The sequence below is a fragment of the Podarcis bocagei genome (genome assembly GCF_964188305.1).
Source record: "Podarcis bocagei genome assembly, chromosome: 8".
Taxonomy (NCBI): domain Eukaryota; kingdom Metazoa; phylum Chordata; class Lepidosauria; order Squamata; family Lacertidae; genus Podarcis; species Podarcis bocagei.
In genome coordinates, this window is record NC_138133.1 from 2,431,434 (window position 1) to 2,448,882 (window position 17,449).

Below are 17,449 nucleotides of genomic sequence, written 5' to 3' on the forward strand. Positions count from 1 at the left end.
ACAACCCTGTAAGGCAGGAGAAACGTTCTCATCCACGCGCGCGCGCTCAAGGTGTTGCTTTCAGGGGGGGGGGGCATTTCCTCTTTCGCCAACCTTGCTGCCACAGTTTTGCTGGAGGGCGTAAAAGGGACCCAGTCCAAGAGCGGCGGGCGCTGACTCCGAGGGTCGTGCCGAACGGGCCTGGAGCGCACCCCTCGAGCAGTCGGTACAGCAGCCTGAAGAGGCGTCCAGGGCAGAGGCGTGCCTGCCCACCCATCCATTTGGTCTCCAAGGCAGGCCTTGCTTGGCAAGGCTGCCGCGGGGAGGGACGCCCCGGGCCTCGCAGGACTCGGCCTCCCCCAGCTTTTGGAGCAAGAAGTCGAGACGGCGTCGAGGGTTCTCCGCCTGGCTCTCTCAGGGGTTCCCAGTGAGCGGGGTCGGGGTCCCGAATAGTTGCTGAGGGAACCCTCCGAGTTGGGGTCCCTCTCCCTCTGAGGGCCTCGGGGAGGCGGGGTCCCCTGTGCCTGGCAGGGGCTCCCTTTGAGGAGCGTGGGGTGGGGGCTCCTTGTACGCGGGGAGTGGTTTCCTACCTTGGAGCAGCTGGAGGTGCCTCTCTAATTGGCGGGGGACCCCCCTCTCCACTGGAGGGGGCTCCAGCCGCAGAGGCAGCGAGTGGCTGCTGGGGGGGGGGGCAGCCTTCCTTGTGGCTCCGCCCCCGCCGGTGTCTGTCGTAAAGCGGGTGCCGCCGGACTAAAAGAAACCCCAGCTAGGAGGCGAGAGCTGCGGGAGGGCTGGCGCGCCGCCGCCCCCTCCTCTCCTTGGCCGGGCTCCCGCGGCGGCGGGCGGCGGCGGCGGCGCTCAGCCCCCTTTCCGTCCGGACTGGGCAGCCGCGTCGGCCGGGCGAGCGAGCGAGCGCGCCGGGAGCCCAGGAGATTCGCCCGGCGAGCCATGTCGCTCAGCCCCAAGCACACGACGCCCTTCTCCGTCTCCGACATCCTCAGCCCCATGGACGAGAGCTACAAGAAGTTCGGCGCCATGGACGGCAGCCTGGGCGCCCCCCTGGGCGTGGGCGCCGCCGCCTACCGGCAGCCCCAGAACGCAGCCCTGCCTCCGCCGCCACCGCAGCAGCAGCACCCCATGGGCGCCCACAACGCCGCCGCCGCCGCCGCCGCCGCCTACCACTCCATGGCGCACGCCGGCGTCTCGCAGTTCGCCCACGGCCCCGTGGCCGGCTACTGCAACGGCGGGCTGGGCAACGTGGGCGACCTGGCACCTTATCCAGACAGCGTGCGCGGAAGCGCAGCCGCCTCGGGCTGGTACGGAGCCAACGCGGATCCCCGCTACCCCACGAGTAAGCGGGGAGGGGCTAGAAGGGAATAGGGCTGGTGGGGCTGGTGGGGCTGGGTACTCAGACTGCATTTTCTTGGGGGAGGGCTGGAGTGCGCCCCATCTTTGGTGGCCCGTCTCTTCCAGCGCCGCACCCCAAATCTGGAGGCCCTTACCCCTAAATTTGGGGAGCTAATTGGGGAGGGGGAAAATACTTTGGACGTGCTCAGGGACACTCTTGACATCTCAGGGCGCATAAGAGTCCCAGCTCTTTGGGACTCAGTCGCCTTAAGCGCTTGATAAAGCTGACCTCTCCATACTTTCGGCCCCAAGTCCCGTTCCCCAAGATTGCCCTCTGCTCGAACTGCCTCCTAACTCTCCCGTGTGTGTGTGTGTGCTCAGTTTCCAGGCTAATGGGCCCGTCGGGGGGCATGAACATGGCCGGCATGGGGGCTCTGTCGGGCATCGCAGAGGCTGCCAAGTCCCTGGCGCCCGGGCTGCACGCTGCGCCGCGGAGGAAGCGCCGGGTGCTCTTCTCGCAGGCGCAGGTGTACGAGCTGGAGCGGCGCTTCAAGCAGCAGAAGTACCTGTCGGCGCCCGAGCGGGAGCACCTGGCCAGCCTGATCCACCTCACGCCCACGCAGGTCAAGATCTGGTTCCAGAACCACCGCTACAAGATGAAGAGGCAAGCCAAGGACAAGGCCGCGCAGCAGCTCCAGCACCAGCCGCAGACGCAGACGCCTCCCGAGGGGCCCGGCCTGTGCCAGCAGCAGCCGCAGCAGCAGCAGCAAGCCCAGGCGGCGTCTCCCAGGCGCGTGGCCGTGCCGGTTCTGGTCAAGGACGGCAAGCCCTGCCCGCACAGCGCCGCCGCCGCCGCCGGTCAGTCTGCCGGACAAGCTCCCAGCGCCAGCGGGGCCGGGGGCTCCGCTGCCCAGCACCCCCAGCAGCAGCAGCAAATGACCTCCCTGGGCCAGGCGCCGGACCTAGAAGAGATGTCCCCCAGCCCGCCTTCGCTGCACAGCCAAGTGGGCGCCCTGGCGCAGATGGACGCGGCGGCTGTCGAGTATAACGGCGGCCTGGTCAACGCCAGCTTGCTCTATGGCCGGACATGGTAACAACCCCACAAACACCTACCCACCCCCGCACACACACCCCAAAATAAACCGAACCGCCCTGTTGCTCTTCCTCCCCCGACCCCCGCAAGAGATGCCCGCTCCCGGGACGCAGCGACCTTCTCCTGCGCTGGCGGGCTCCGACGGCAACCAACTGGACTCGGTTGGCTTAGGGAGACAGGGGCAAGCTCTCTCTGCCGTCTAAGTCCTCCTCGGCTCCAGATCATCCTCAGGCCACTAGCCCAGGTATCTGCCTACTTGCTGAAGACTACAGGGGGATTAAGGAACGATTTGTTAACGCGGAGCTGGGGATTATCCGCTGGGAGCAGCTTGTTCTCTGGCGTAATTTTGTCACCCGCTCCAGTGGTGGGCGGGAAAGCGGGGCAGAGAAGCCCCCCACCCCCCAGCAAAGCTTGATCTGAATATGTTCATCAAGACAGCTCCTGGGCGGTTCCAGAACTGGGCTGGATCGGTGTTTTGTACATATCCGATCAAGGCAACCGAGCAAGATCAACAATGAAGTGCAACTTATCTCTGGAAAAAAAGGGAAGAGATCCTGTTACTAACACTAATAATAATTTTATATGGGAGTCCCTTAAGTGCAATCTCGTTATTATTGATTGAGAGCTGATTGAATTGGAACTCGAGGTCGACTATCAGCATGATCCGCCATTTTTACAAAAGGGAAGGCGCAACTGTCGCCTGGACGGTGGCGGGGGAAGGGAGAGAGAGGGAGAGAGAGGAACCCTGACATTCGGGATACCCCGCCATAGGGGTAATTTCCAATACAACTTTTTGGACGCGGACGCGCAAGAAAAGTTTTTAATTATTGTTATTTTCTATGTGTTCGAATGTATTACTGGCAAAACCTCATGCAAACCCAGGCATTGTAGAAAGAGCAGGCAAAACAAACGGCGGCCTCGTTTTACTGAAAGGTGCATGAACAGATGAGCGAGATGGGCGCCGCTCCCTGCCTAGTTCTCATAACAGGTCCAATTCCGTGAGAAGTTCTCCTGCGCAAACCCCACTGAAATCAATGCGAGCTGAGGAGGAGCACGAATAAACTTCCTCGAGGAGCAATGTGCGCCTCACTGAATGGGAATCTCCACGTTGGTAAAATAGGGTTAGGACTGTATTAAGAGCTGAGCTCTTAAGAGGACCAAAAGAAGCAGTAAACATGGACGGGGCGGATAGAAACGGCAGAATTCCTCTGTCCATTAGACTGGGAGCAAAGGATCGAAATAAATCCACAGGCAGGAGAAGGTGGCCCTGAAACAGGAAACAAATTATGTTTGCCTTTGAAGGCTGAAATCCTCAGAAAAGTTTAAATTGCAATGGGCTTTAAACAGTCTCGACCCAGTGTAAGATTGCGTCCAAAGTCATTTGTAGTCTCTGGCGTGGGCAGGAAAATCGCTTTTACATAATTTTGTAAGTCTGTTCTTTGGTCGGGGAGGGGGTATTCTGTTGTTTTAATTGGCTGGCTGCTTTTTGCTGTTGTTTGCTGTTCTTAAAGATTGGGATTCTTATTCCTTCCAGCACGCCAGGTCTGAAATAGATCTGCCGTTCTCAAAACTAGCACGAGGTTTGTTCGTAACCATTTTTCCTCAAATGGTCATCAGAAGCAAAGAGATAATGTCCCACGAAGTCCTGCTTGGCGGAGGCCGTGTGTGTGTGTGACTTTTAAATAAGTGGGGACAGTTTGAAAACCTCAGATTGAAAATAACACGAATAAAGTGAAGGCTGGATCGAAATCTGATCACAACCATGTCAGTGAGCCGATTCTGCCTACTTTACGCAAAGCAAAGGGGATATCAGAAATTCATAAAACAGGATGCCCGAGAAGAGAGACGCTTGTGGTGCCGGGGTTGTTATAAGCCTATTGGAGGGAAGTTCCCGGTTTGCTGCTGCTTTTTAAAAAATTGATAACATAGGAGTTAATTTATATAATTTATGCCATTAGTTAGCTTTAAAGCGGGCACAAGCTCACCTGCCAAAACCCCACTGGCAGGACCAGGAGCCACGCGAAACCAGGGCGTTCCCGGTTCACATTCGTGGAGATGGCGCAGGAGAACTTCCAGGAGGCTTTAAGGTCCCGCTTTACCGAGCTGAATGGGGCTTTGCTACCACCCAGCTCGAAGTGCTTCTGGCCGGTGCTGAATTGAAGTTTCTTACGCGTAAAGAGTTCTGTTTAGGATCTCAGAGCACAAGCCAAGTACTCTTGCCCAGTGCACAGAATTCCCCTCCCGCCCTGGAATGGCGCGATCCTATGCACGTCTACTCAGAAAGAAGAAAGACATTTCCTTGGGAGGAAGTCCGGTAGGACTTTCTTCCCAGTAGACACGCGAAAGACTACGCTTTCAGTGCATTTTAGGTAATTATTTTGTAAACACGTTATTGGGCATGATGGATTTCCGTGTCTCCACAATTAAGATAAATTTGGGCATTTTCCATTGCTCTATTTTCTCCGTATTCCTCAAAGTGACATTTACTGCTAAGTTTAGGTGGGAAGTCAGTTCCATTAAAACAAATGGATAGTTCTTTTTGAAGTTAACACTGGATCTTTGGAAATACAGTATGTGTCATTTAAAATAAACTCGGAACCAAGAGGACGCGATCTAACCAAAGCTAGGCTCTTGTTTAAGTCTTTTAAACGAGAAAGCTCAAGTTTAAATCTCTGTCTCTCGTTTCACACCAGTATGGTTTTGAAGTACCACACTTGGGCTGGATCCTGACCATTCGGAGCAAGTTAGACTGCGATGGAAGGCCCATTTGAATTTAGAGGGATTTAGGCTGCACTCGCCACTTACCTAAGCCACATTTAGTTCAATGGCACTTTCTTTTATGCAAGCGCATGTTCTGCCGCACGTGGCATTTAAGGTGATTGCAGTCAATGGGACTTAAAAGTTAGTGGCTCTGAATTTACTTTAGCTGTATCAGGTTAGACTTAGAGGGACTAAGACACCGTGTTGTGTTTAGAAGTCGGGTTAAAAGAAAAGAAAAGCAAAACCACGTTGTGAACGAACGTCTTAAGGCTGCAGTCCTAAATCAGTCCCATTGAACTCAGTGGGTCTTACTTGGGAACGCCAGTTAGAAAATGCATGGGGAAGAAAGAGAGAGGCTCAGACTGCAGAGAGACGAAATAGGCTTAGCATATTCTGTGGTGTTTGGTTGATGCGGGATTTTCGTCTTCTTCGCTGCTCCGGACCGAGGCCCGGAACGCTACCTATAACAAATGGCACACCTCTTTCCGATTAAATCCGTTTGAGATTCAACTATAATAATTATGAGATGGCACAAATGCCTGGGAGTAAGTCTGAACTTACTGGGACTTGCTTCCCAGGAAAAATGCACAGGATCGGAATGTAAGTACTTAAATCCAAGTATTTGGACTTAATGGTAAAAGGACCGGGTTGCATGAAATGTTACAATCCTGCTGCACCCTCACTTCCCTCCCACCTCTTACTGTATTTACTATCCTAAATAAACGTTTGGACAAAACATACTTTAGCCATTTGCAGACACCAGTTTTATTTTCCCTGTTATCTTGATTAGGATCACTTTATTTGGACCAATAAATATTCATTTTTAAGTTACTGTTCTTTGGGACTTAAAAGACAGTGACATCCAATTGTCTTAAAGTAAGAGAGGATAAGGCGGGGCTGGGAAATATCAGCGACAAAGAACTTTTTGGAAAAGGAAAGCGTGCGAGATGGAGACAGAAAAATAATTCCATAATTATTAGGGAACTGGCGAGTTATTCGCCTGTTTTTAAGATGTACGCTTATTTACCTGTAAAACTAAATGCATTGCCTCGAAAGTCCATTGGACGTGGCAATACTCTCGAGTAAATGTGCATACTGTGACCCGACAATCCTATATGCACGTCTACTCAAAGGTAACATCCATTGAGTTTAGTGCGGCTTACTCCAAGCAAGTGAATATAGGATCGCAGCCTAAACCTGATTAAAATTACTAGCACGTACTCTCCCACCCACCATAAATGTTCCTAGGATAGAAGCGGAAAAGTCATAAGTTTATGAGCAGCACTGGGGCTGTAAACTACCTGGAAATAGTTCCTGCTGAAGCAAAAGGGAGTTTATTCTAAGTGAACATCTGTCGGATTGGGCTGCACAAAACTCTAAAGCGAATATAGAAACCGAGACCGCAGGGAAATGATGTGTTTGGGGCCACGCGAGAGCTTTGTCTTCCGTGGTTTGATCTGGCACAGTTCATTTAGACACGCGAGCTAGGAATGTGCACGTCTGAACCGGACCACACGCGGTGATCAGGAAAAAGCTGTTGCTTGGGGAGGCCATTCCTGCGGGAGGAAAGCGCGTGTGGACCGGGACATTGCCAGGCGCAAATATCTGTATACCAAGGTGGAGAGCCTCAGGGGGTCTAACTTGTTCTGGGCTCTGAACTAGCGGGGCTGAGCCCAAAGAATGAGAGCGACGGAGCATGTGAAGAAGCGACATTGGCTTGGGCCACCCCGGAATGGTAAAGGATTCTCTTGGTATTTACAGCAATTCAGTTTAGAGACGAAGGGACTTCCCCCAAACTACAAAGGCCTTTCCCGTGCGCCCAGGAGCTCCCCCAGCTCGCCTAAACTTGAGGGTGACGACGCAGATACACGCGCTCCAAGTCCCCTGGAACTTCCTTCTCCGGACTTGAAAGGAACAGGCGCTCGGCCAGGGCTCTCCTGGTCACTCCAGCGGAGCTGGCGCTGCAAAACTGCCCGGTGATTTGTGCCAAATTATTCGTAGGGTTATTATTCATTTCTTAACTCTTGTGTGGGATTAAAATCCAATCAGACTATTTTTGCAAGCCCTGTTCCACACCATAATAAAGTGGAGGAAAGGAGATGGCATTGGCAGTTCTTTTTAACGTGAATAAAGAGCCAGAGATAAATGGAAGGAAGGGACCTGAATATCGGGTGTTTGCTCTCAACTTTTATCTCTAGAAAAAAATGTTTAATTTAATAATCTAAATAAATGAGTTTCTTAATTTGTCCTTGCACAAAGGCAGCAACAGTTTTCTTAGACCCTGCACAAAGGCTGTGCAAGTTTTCCAGTGTGCGCAAGTCTGGGAAAGTTTCGTTTTAAACCTAGAAATTCTGTGTGTGAATGCACACATATATTATTTAAAAATGTGTATCTCACCCACAGTGAGTCAAGGAGAGCTCTTGGCTTCTCTGAAGCTGTAATGGGAAGCCTGAGAGATGTCTTTTGAATGCCTGACACCTTGGCAAGGAAGGCACCAAGAAAGAAAACATCACTATTTAACTGCATGTCTAAAGCATACTAAGTTTAGCTTGGCAAGATTTGCTCAGGAATTGTGATGACTAAGCAACACTACTAAACTGAAAAGGGCATGTTGCACTCTCCACCATAATGCATCAGAACATATCTACTTGTTCCCTGTGCAGCTCCTAACAGCAGAATTAAACTATTTTTTAAAATAACAAATATTATAACCATTGCAAGTCTTTACTACTCTGCCCATCCATGGCTAAAGTATATATGCTAGCTACTGAAAGCAGTCTTTGCATGTGCCTGCATAAATACATTGTAAAAGGTTCCTGGTGCTAATTTGCCCTCCAACTTAAAACCCCTTTATGACTGAAAAGCCAAACTGGTTCTTTTTGGGGAGCAGCGAGGGTTTCTCCGTCTTCCTCGGCCCAGAGCAACCTTCCTTTCCATTCAGCTGCGGCATTTTTCGGGCTGCTTGAAAGAAAGGGCTTCTCCTGCAATTAGTGCTGCTGAGATCCTTAAGGCGAAAACAAACCAGGCAGACTTGGGTGAAGCTCATTATCTGAAGAGGTGGATAAGTGTCTTTGGTGCGGCCCGGCCAGGAAGGGGTCTTAAGTGGGAACAAAGGGCCTCCCGAAGTTTCTCTGGTGCAGCGGAGGGCAAAGTCAGCTGGAGGAGCACTCTCCCTCTCCAGCCCCTGGAGTTGGGGGCCCTCGAGAGGCTCCCTCCTGCAGGCCTTTAATTGGCGGCCAAGACTGTCCAGGAGAGAGACCTGCATTTAACTCTGCAAAGGGGCACCTGCATGGGGGAGAAGGGGCTGGACGAACCGGCTCCTCCTGCTGCGACTCTGAAGGCAAGTAGGGATTATTTCATGGTCTCTTAGGGGAATTTCAACCTAGGGGTGTATGAGAACCACCATCCAGAACCATCCCTGCAAAAAACCCTCTCCCCTGTGTACCAGGCTCTGTACAGAGGCAGAAATGACAGGGCCTTTCCCCACAATAACTGACACAAATTGATAACAAAGATTCTTATGGCACCCTAAAGACAGACATGTTTGTTATCGCGCAAGTTCTTTTGCTGTGACAGGCTGACAGGCCTACCTTGCTGGGAGCGCAAAACAATCTATCAGATTGATAATATTTTTGAATTGGTATAGTCATTGGCTAGGGCCAAAGAAGCCACAGAGAATAAATCAGTCCTTTCCTGGATCATTCCTCTCCGTCCTGTTATCCAGAGCTCTAGAAATTTGGGGCTCTGTTCAACTACAAAGAACAGGTGTATCTTTGCTAGGGTCCTTCCAAAGGGAAAGGTGCTGGGAAAGAGTCGCAGGAAAGTGTCTATAAAGGCAACAGCTTTTCTGAATGGCTGGCAAGGACCTTTTCCAAGCAGGGAAAATTGTAACTGCTTCACATGATTTGTAGAGCATAAACCTAAAATGTGAAGCGTGAACACAACCAACAAGCATTTGCAAACAGTTCCTCACACAGAAACACTCCTCAGAAAGCTACAATAAATAATAATAATAATAATAATAATAATAATAATAATAATAATAATAATAATAATTTTATTATTTATACCCCGCCCATCTGGCTGGGTTTCCTCAGCCACTCTGGGCGGCTCCCAACATAGAATCAAACTTCCCTAAACAGGGATGCCTTCAGCTGTCTTCTAAAAGTCAGATAGTTGTTTATTTCCTTGACATCTGATGGGAGGGCATTCCAGAGGGCAGGCGCCACCACCGAGAAGGCCCTCTGCCTGGTTCTCTGTAACCTTGCAGTGAAGGAACCGCCAGAAGGCCCTCGGCGCTGGACCTGTGTCCGGGCAGAACGATGGAGGTGGAGGTATACTTCAGGTATACTGGGCCGAGGCCATTTAGGGCTTTAAAGGTCAGCACCAACACTTTGAATTGTGCTCGGAAACGGACTGGGAGCCAATGAAGGTCTTTCATGACTGGTGTTATATGGTCTCAGAGGCCGCTCACAGTCATCAGTCTAGCTGCCACATTCTGGATTAGTTGCAGTTTCTGGGTCATCTTCAAAGGTAGCCCCATGTAGAGCGCATTGCAGTAGTCCAAGCGGGAGATAACCAGAGCATGCACCACTCTGGCGAGACGGTCTGCGGGCACGTAGGGTCTCAGCCTGCGTACCAGATGGAGCTGATAAACAGCTGCCCAGGACACAGAATTGACCTGCAACTCCATGGACAGCTGTGAGTCCAAAATGACTCCCAGGCTGTGCACCTGGTCCTTCAGGGGCACAGTTACCCCATTCAGGACCAGAGAGTCCTCCACACCTGCCTGTCCCATCCCCCCAAAACAGGACTTCTGTATTGTCAGGATTAGCTGCAGCTTTCTTTTTCTTTTTTAATTTTTTTTATTCAAAGTTATAACAAAACATATTTTCCAAAAACATATCCTTATTCCCTCCCCATTTTTCCTCCCCCCTCCACCCACACAACCCATCCCCCCACCCCACCCCCCGACTTCCCTCAGTTCCAGACTTTGGTTTCTCCAATAATGCTATTTTCTGCATGTTACAGAGTTGTATAGATCCTGTTTAGCTAGTTATTATCAGTAAAAAAAATAAAAAAAAATGTGGATGTTTATTCAAAACCTGCCAAGGAGTCCGGTTCGCTTTGTTGCGTCTTCAAATACTTTGTGAAAGGTTCCCATTCATCCTTAAAGTCACAGTTATCCTTGTCCCGTAGCTTATGAGTCAATTTTGCCAGTTCTGCATAATCCATCAATTTTTCTTGCCATAATTCTTTAGTTGGGATTTCTTCAGTCTTCCATCCTTGTGCTATCAGAACTCTCGCGGCTATTTTTCTATTACTTTAGGGAGTGAAGTTTTAGGTTCTTCCACTGTTATCACTAGGTCATCTGCATACGCTTTTAACTTGAATTCACTTTTCCCAGCTTTTACACCTGTAATCTCTTTATTTGCTCTTATGTTTTTGGCAAGTACTTCCAAGATCAGAATAAACAATAATGGTGATAATGGGCATCCTTGTCTTGTTCCTTTTTGGATCTTACAGTCATCCGTTATCACCTGATTTATAATTAGTTTGGCTTTTTGTTCTGAATAGATTGCTGCTATTGCTTTTAAAAACTTGGGACCACTTCTGATTTGTTCTAACAGCTTTATCATGAACTTCCAAGAAACAATATCGAAGGCTTTTTCAGCATCTATAAACATCATTGCCTTGTACCAATCCTAGCATCCCTTTTTGTTCCTCCCTTACTTCTGTGACCTCCTCTCTTAATTTTTCTAATTTATCTACTTTTGACTCCAAGTTGCTAACCTTGTCTCCCAATATCCCAAATTGTTCCTTTAGAACCTTGTTTGAGTTCTCAATATCTCTGTGTACTTGTTCCTTCAATGATAAATTAGATTTTTCCATGTCACTATGGACCTGTTGTGTAAATTCTTGCATTGATTTCATCATCTCTTTCCTGAATTCTAAAAGCTGCAGTGCAAAAGGGTCTGCCTGTTCTTTATCGCCTTTCCCCCCATTATCGCCCTGTACACTGGCCCGTCTTGCAGCTGCAGCAGCAACCGAAGCTGCTGTTTTCCATGTTGTTATTCTGTCTGGCCCCGACATTTCTTATCTGTTGGTTCCCAGTGTTATATGAGTTGTTCAAGGTCACACCTACCAGCTCTAAGTCTGTTCAGCCGTACAGCTATCCCCCCTCCCGGCTTTCTTCCAGTTTCTCTTTCCCTTTTGTCAACTATTTTTCTCCCTGTCACCCTTTCACATTCAAAAACCTATAACATAAAATATATAGATATACAATACAATATTTAACAATAAGGGGGAGCCAATTAGTTAATATTCCAAGAACAAGGGAGGTAAACTGAAGAAGAAGAAGAAGAAGAAGAAGAAGAAGAAGAAGAAGAAGAAGAAGAAGAAGAAGAAGAAGAAGATTAGGTCAGTCTAATTTCCAATTTCCGATATTTTCTTAGAATCATAGAATTGGAATAGACCACAAGGGCCATCGAGTCCAACCCCCTGCCAAGCAGGAAACACCATCAGAGCACTCCTGACATATGGTTGTCAAGCCTCTGCTTAAAGACCTCCAAAGTAGGAGACTCCACCACACTCCTTGGCAGCAAATTCCACTGTCGAATAGCTCTTACTGTCAGGAAGTTCTTCCTAATGTTTAGGTGGAATCTTCTTTCTTGTAGTTTGGCTCCATTGCTCCGTGTCCGCTTCTCTGGAGCAGCAGAAAACAACCTTTCTCCCTCCTCCATATGACATCCTTTTATATATTTGAACATGGCTATCATATCACCCCTTAACCTCCTCTTCTCCAGGCTAAACATGCCCAGCTCCCTTAGCCGTTCCTCATAAGGCATCGTTTCCAGGCCTTTGACCATTTTGGTTGCCCTCCTCTGGACACGTTCCAGTTTGTCAGTGTCCTTCTTGAACTGTGGTGCCCAGTACTGGACACAGTACTCCAGGTGAGGTCTGACCAGAGCAGAATACAGTGGCACTATTACTTCCCTTGATCTAGATGCTATACTCCTATTGATGCAGCCCAGAATTGCATTGGCTTTTTTAGCTGCCACGTCACACTGTTGGCTCATGTCAAGTTTGTGGTCAACCAAGACTCCTAGATCCTTTTCACATGTACTGCTCTCAAGCCAGGTGTCACCCATCTTGTATTTGTGCCTCTCATTTTTTTTGCCCAAGTGCAATACTTTACATTTCTCCCTGTTAAAATTCATCTTGTTTGTTTTTGCCCAGTTCTCTAATCTGTCAAGGTCGTTTTGAAATGTGATCCTGTCCTCTGGGGTGTTAGCCACCCCTCCCAGTTTGGTGTCATCTGCAAATTTGATCAGGATGCCCTTGAGTCCATCATCCAAGTCGTTGATAAAGATGTTGAATAAGACTGGGCCCAAGACAGAATCCTGTGGCACCCCACTAGTCACTCTTCTCCAGGATGAAGAGGAACCATTGATGAGCACCCTTTGGGTTCGGTCAGTCAGCCAGTTACAAATCCACTGAGTGGTAACATAGTCAAGACCGCATTTTACCAGCTTCTTTACAAGAATATCATGGGGCACCTTGTCAAATGCCTTGCTGAAATCAAGGTAGGCTACATCCACTGCGTTCCCTTCATCTACCAGGCTTGTAATTCTGTCAAAAAACGAGGTCAGGTTAGTCTGACATGACTTATTTTTCAGAAATCCATGCTGACTATTGGTGATCACAGCATTCCTTTCTAGGTGCTCACAGACTGTTTGCTTAATGATCTGCTCCAGAATCTTCCCTGCTATTGATGTCAGACTGACTGGGCGGTAATTATTTGGGTCCTCTCTTTTCCCCTTTTTGAAAATAGGGACAACATTTGCCCTCCTCCAGTCTGCCGGGACTTCGCCTGTTCTCCAGGAATTCTCAAAGATGACTGCCAGTGGTTCTGAGATCACATCTGCCAGTTCTTTTAATACTCTTGGATGCAGTTCGTCTGGCCCGGGAGAACAAAGGAAGTGCACAAGGCAAATAAAGAAGAACCAGCAGAAAGCAGATTATTCTTTAAATTATACTTATCTACTTATAGTCTCTCAAATGATGGTGATTTGCAGTATTTCCAAAACTTGTAGGTCCTTTTAGTTCTTATTTTTAATCCCATGACCGTAGTCTTGTTTTCCAAGTCGTAAATTTACAGGCAATTAAAGTTCCAATTCGCAAGCAGCTGAGGCTTTGATTTACCACTCTTATTTGGAGAGCTCTCAAATTTCTTTTTGGGGTACTTAAGAATACTTGGGAAGCTGTTCCAGGCTCTTTTCCACTTTTACTTTGGGGGTTGCCCCCAGATGTGCAAGAGTTCCCTGCAAGCTTCCTGTCTTTACTTCCCCCTTCTTCTTTAGCTCCTCCAAATTTTTATAAAGTTTGCTTAAACCTCCAGCTGTGTAGATTTCCACTTATATCTCATTGGGTAACTGGATACAGTTAAAGTTGCAATCCATTAGAATGTGACAATCCAGTCAGATTCTCCATAGCAATAAACAATAAACAAAAGTCCCATTCACAAAAAGAATCCCTTGCAGAGCCTGTCCACAAAGATCGGAGACTGACTTCCTCTTTTATCTCTGTCTCACCAAATTGAAGTTTTATGGTCTAATTGCGCCTTTAAATTGTTTTATTGGCTTTTACCTCTAATTAGGAAGGTCTGCTGCTTCTGGTGTTGGAATGTAGCTTTGGCAGGGGCCGCGATGGTGCCTTGAAGCGTCCTCAAGCCTCTCCCCCTTTCCTCCCGTGTGCTGAATAGCCACCGTGGGGGCTCGGGGGGGGCAAGAATTTTCGCTCTGCAGGAACCCTTGGGTCCCCACACTCCTGTGGGGGTTTCTTGGGGGTGCGCTGAGCTCTGGTGCTGCCCTCAAAGCCTTCCTGCCAGCTCCATGTTGCAGGCAACACTTAGCACACCGACATTCCTTTCCGCAGCAGTCCCGGAAGCCACGATTAGCTGCAGCTTTCAGTCAAATGTACACTTGTATCAAGCTCAGGTTTACTGCTGCAGGATATGTGTGCGTGTATGTAAGCCTACACCTGTGAGATGGCTAATTTACACACACACAAAAGGTTAAAAAAACCCACAAAGGTGGTGCTGTGGTCTAAACCACTGAGCTTCTTCTGCTTGCTGATCAGAAGGTCAGCAGTTTGAATCCCTGTGACGGAGTGAGCTCCCATTGCTCTGTCCTAGCTCCTGCCAACCTAGCAGTTCAAAAGCATGCCAGTGCAAGTAAATAAACAGGTACCACTTGCAGCAGGAAGGTAAACGGTGTTTCCGTGCGCTCTGGTTTCCATCATGGTGTCCCATTGCGCCAGAAGCGATTTATTCCTGCTGGCCACATGACCCAGAAAGCTGTCTGTGGGCAAATGCCAGCTCCTTCAGCCTGAAAGCGAAATGAGCGCCGAACCCCATAGTCGCCTTTGACTGGACATAACTGTCCAGGGGTCCTTTACCTTTACCTACCTACACACACAAGCTTTCACTTTACTGTGGCACTCAGTGAACAATGAAGAAGCCCCATGAATGCTCTGGTCTACCCCTCCATTCATGGGCAAACAATACCGCAACTCTCTCCCTGGCATGTCTAGCTGTCTCGGAGACCTGCCTGTTTCACAACTTGGTCCCTCGCTTCCCACACCAGCTTTAATTTTTGTCCACTGCACTTTTTGGTCCTATCCTGCAAAAGGGACCCAGGCTCCTCCATGATCCATGACAAACAAAAATGCTGAAATTCTCTTCCACACAAGAATGCAGTAGGCTTGTTCTCTTTTCTAGCGGGGCCACCCTTACTTCAAAAGAGGCCCAGGGCTTGTTTCAAGCATTCCATCCCACATTCTGATCTACTGGAGGAGGAGGAGGAGGAGGAGGAATGATACTGATATGATAGAGCAGACTATACTACTTCAGACTACAGATTGCTGGTACTCCCCTAAACAAATTCCATGCAAGTAAAAATACAAGGAGGAAGGGAGCAAGCAATGGGAGTCCAGTCTGCGCCGTCACCTCATTCCGCGGCATGTCTATTTATACCAAGTCTAACTTGAATTAGCTCAGAGTAAACATATTGGATCCAGGTACGAGCATAAGCTAAAGATTAGCTAAAGTTTAGGCATAAAAAAGATGGGGTTATACCCAGTGTTAGTCATACTCAAAGTAAACTCACTGAAATCAACTGACCTCAATCCATTGTTTTCAGTGTTTCTACTCAAGAGTACGACTAACATTAGATAATAAAACCATAGTTGAAAATGAAGTCAATTTCTTAACATTCCTGCTGAGGAACCAGAACCAATTATGAAATCAATAGTGAAAAATACGCCTAATTTTAAAAGTAATAATTAATGGGGTGAGTGCCATGTCCATTACATTAGAGTGCAATCCTAAACTGAATTCTGAGTTGAAATGCCTAAATTCAATGTTTACTCCCAAGTAAGCATATGCAAGATTGTAGCTTCAGTTTTTCAACAATAGATTATTAGTAGGTGAATATCTGAACACAATGTTGAAATGCATGGTGGCTTTCACAGGTGGAAGCATTAGCATTAAAGAGAGGAAATTGGCTGACGTACAGAGAATTATTAATAGAGGTGGAAAAAGGCTTAAAGCTGAAAGAATATGAGCAACTAAAGGTTTTTTTTCAAAGTTTCTTACATCATAGACAATTAAATGAACAATTTAAGGGAGACAATAAGAAAGGTTTCAGCTACACAGTGTCAAACTTTCAAAAAGAGATAATTGAGAGTGATACAAAATTACTCAAAAAATGTATAATCTCCTGTTATATGGGGAAACGCTGGATGAAATGGTAATGTCAGCACTAATAAAGTGGGCTCATGATTTAGGTCACAATATACAACTTGAAAATTGGGAAAAGATGTAGAAGGTGAATTTAAAATTTACAGATTGTATTTTGTTGAAAGAGAATTATATGAAAATGATGTATAGATGGTATATTACGCCAGAGAAAGTGGTACTAATGTATAAAAAGGATCTAAAATCTGTTGGAAATGTAAAGAAAAAGATGGTACATTTTAACATATGTGGTGGGAATGCAAAAGGGTTAGAAATTATTGGGAAATGGTATATAATGAATTGAAAAAAATGTTTAAAAAGACTTTTGTTAAGAAACCAGAAGCATTCCTTCTAGGAATTTTAGATCAAGATTTAAAAAAAGAAAATTGGAACTTATTTATGTATGCAACAACAGCGGCAAGAATTGAATTAGCACAAGCTTGGAAGACAGAAGAAATACCAACGAAAGAACAATGGCAAGGGAAACTTATGGAATATGCAGAACTGGCAAAATTAACAGATAAACTACATGAAAAGGATAACAAAGACTTTAAAAGAGAATGGGAACCAATTACAACAGGGGTAGGCAACCTAAGGCCCAGGGGCTGGATGCGGCCCAATCCCCTTCTAAATCCGGCCTGTGGACGGTCCGGGAATCAGCGTGTTTTTACATGAGTAGAATGTGCCCTTTTATTTAAAATGCATCTTTGGGTTATTTGTAGGGCATAGCAATTTGTTCACCCCCCAAAAAAATAGACTGGCCCCCCACAAGGTCTGAGGGACAGTGGACCAGCCCCCTGCTGAAAAAGTTTGCTGACCCCTGATTTACAACATATATGAAGAGGCAGCATAAAGAATTGGACTCATTGGCAGGGTTTGAATAAACAAACACAATTGTATATAACAAAAAGTAAGACTATATGTATTGGGAAAATTTTGGGAAACAACACGCAGCGTGAGTAATATGGAAATAAAACAAAATGGGAATGTGAGGGAAGTCCAGAGGAGGAGGGGGCAAATATGGAAAATTGTTAGAGAAATATTGTTAAGAGGATTTATTCATGGAAAAACCAATAAAAAAATATTTTTTAAAAAAGAAAGAAATCCATTGCATTTTAGAGTGACATCTAGTGCACATTAAAGCTCTTATTTGTAGCATTAGTCCTCCAATACCTCATTCACACATGCAATTCATCCGTTGATGTAGCAGCCATCAAGCGATGAACATACATGTGAACTAGTCCTGTCTTATCCTAGCTTTGGACATTTTATTATTATAAACTGTCACCTGTTCTGAATGCCTTGCCCAAAAGGAGGCATATAAGCACAGAAAACAAATGAACAAGTTCCTAGAAAAAGAAAATCCCTGCATATAGGAAGATGACAATTCTATTAATGTTTCTAAATTAAATGTTTTAGGACCCAGTTCAACTCCCCTTCCTGCCACGGCTGATGTGGGAGTTTCCTGCTGC

At 47.3% G+C, this 17,449-nt stretch overlaps 1 protein-coding gene across 1 annotated transcript; it reads left to right on the plus strand.

The window, feature by feature from the left end:
* Positions 1-865: 865 nt before the first annotated feature.
* NKX2-4 (NK2 homeobox 4) lies at positions 866-2,458 on the plus strand. The gene is made up of 2 exons (XM_081206014.1): positions 866-1,330; positions 1,708-2,458. Exons 1-2 carry the CDS (start codon positions 928-930, stop codon positions 2,418-2,420), a joined length of 1,116 nt encoding a protein of 371 aa, XP_081062140.1. The 5' UTR covers positions 866-927; the 3' UTR covers positions 2,421-2,458.
* Positions 2,459-17,449: the final 14,991 nt, after the last annotated feature.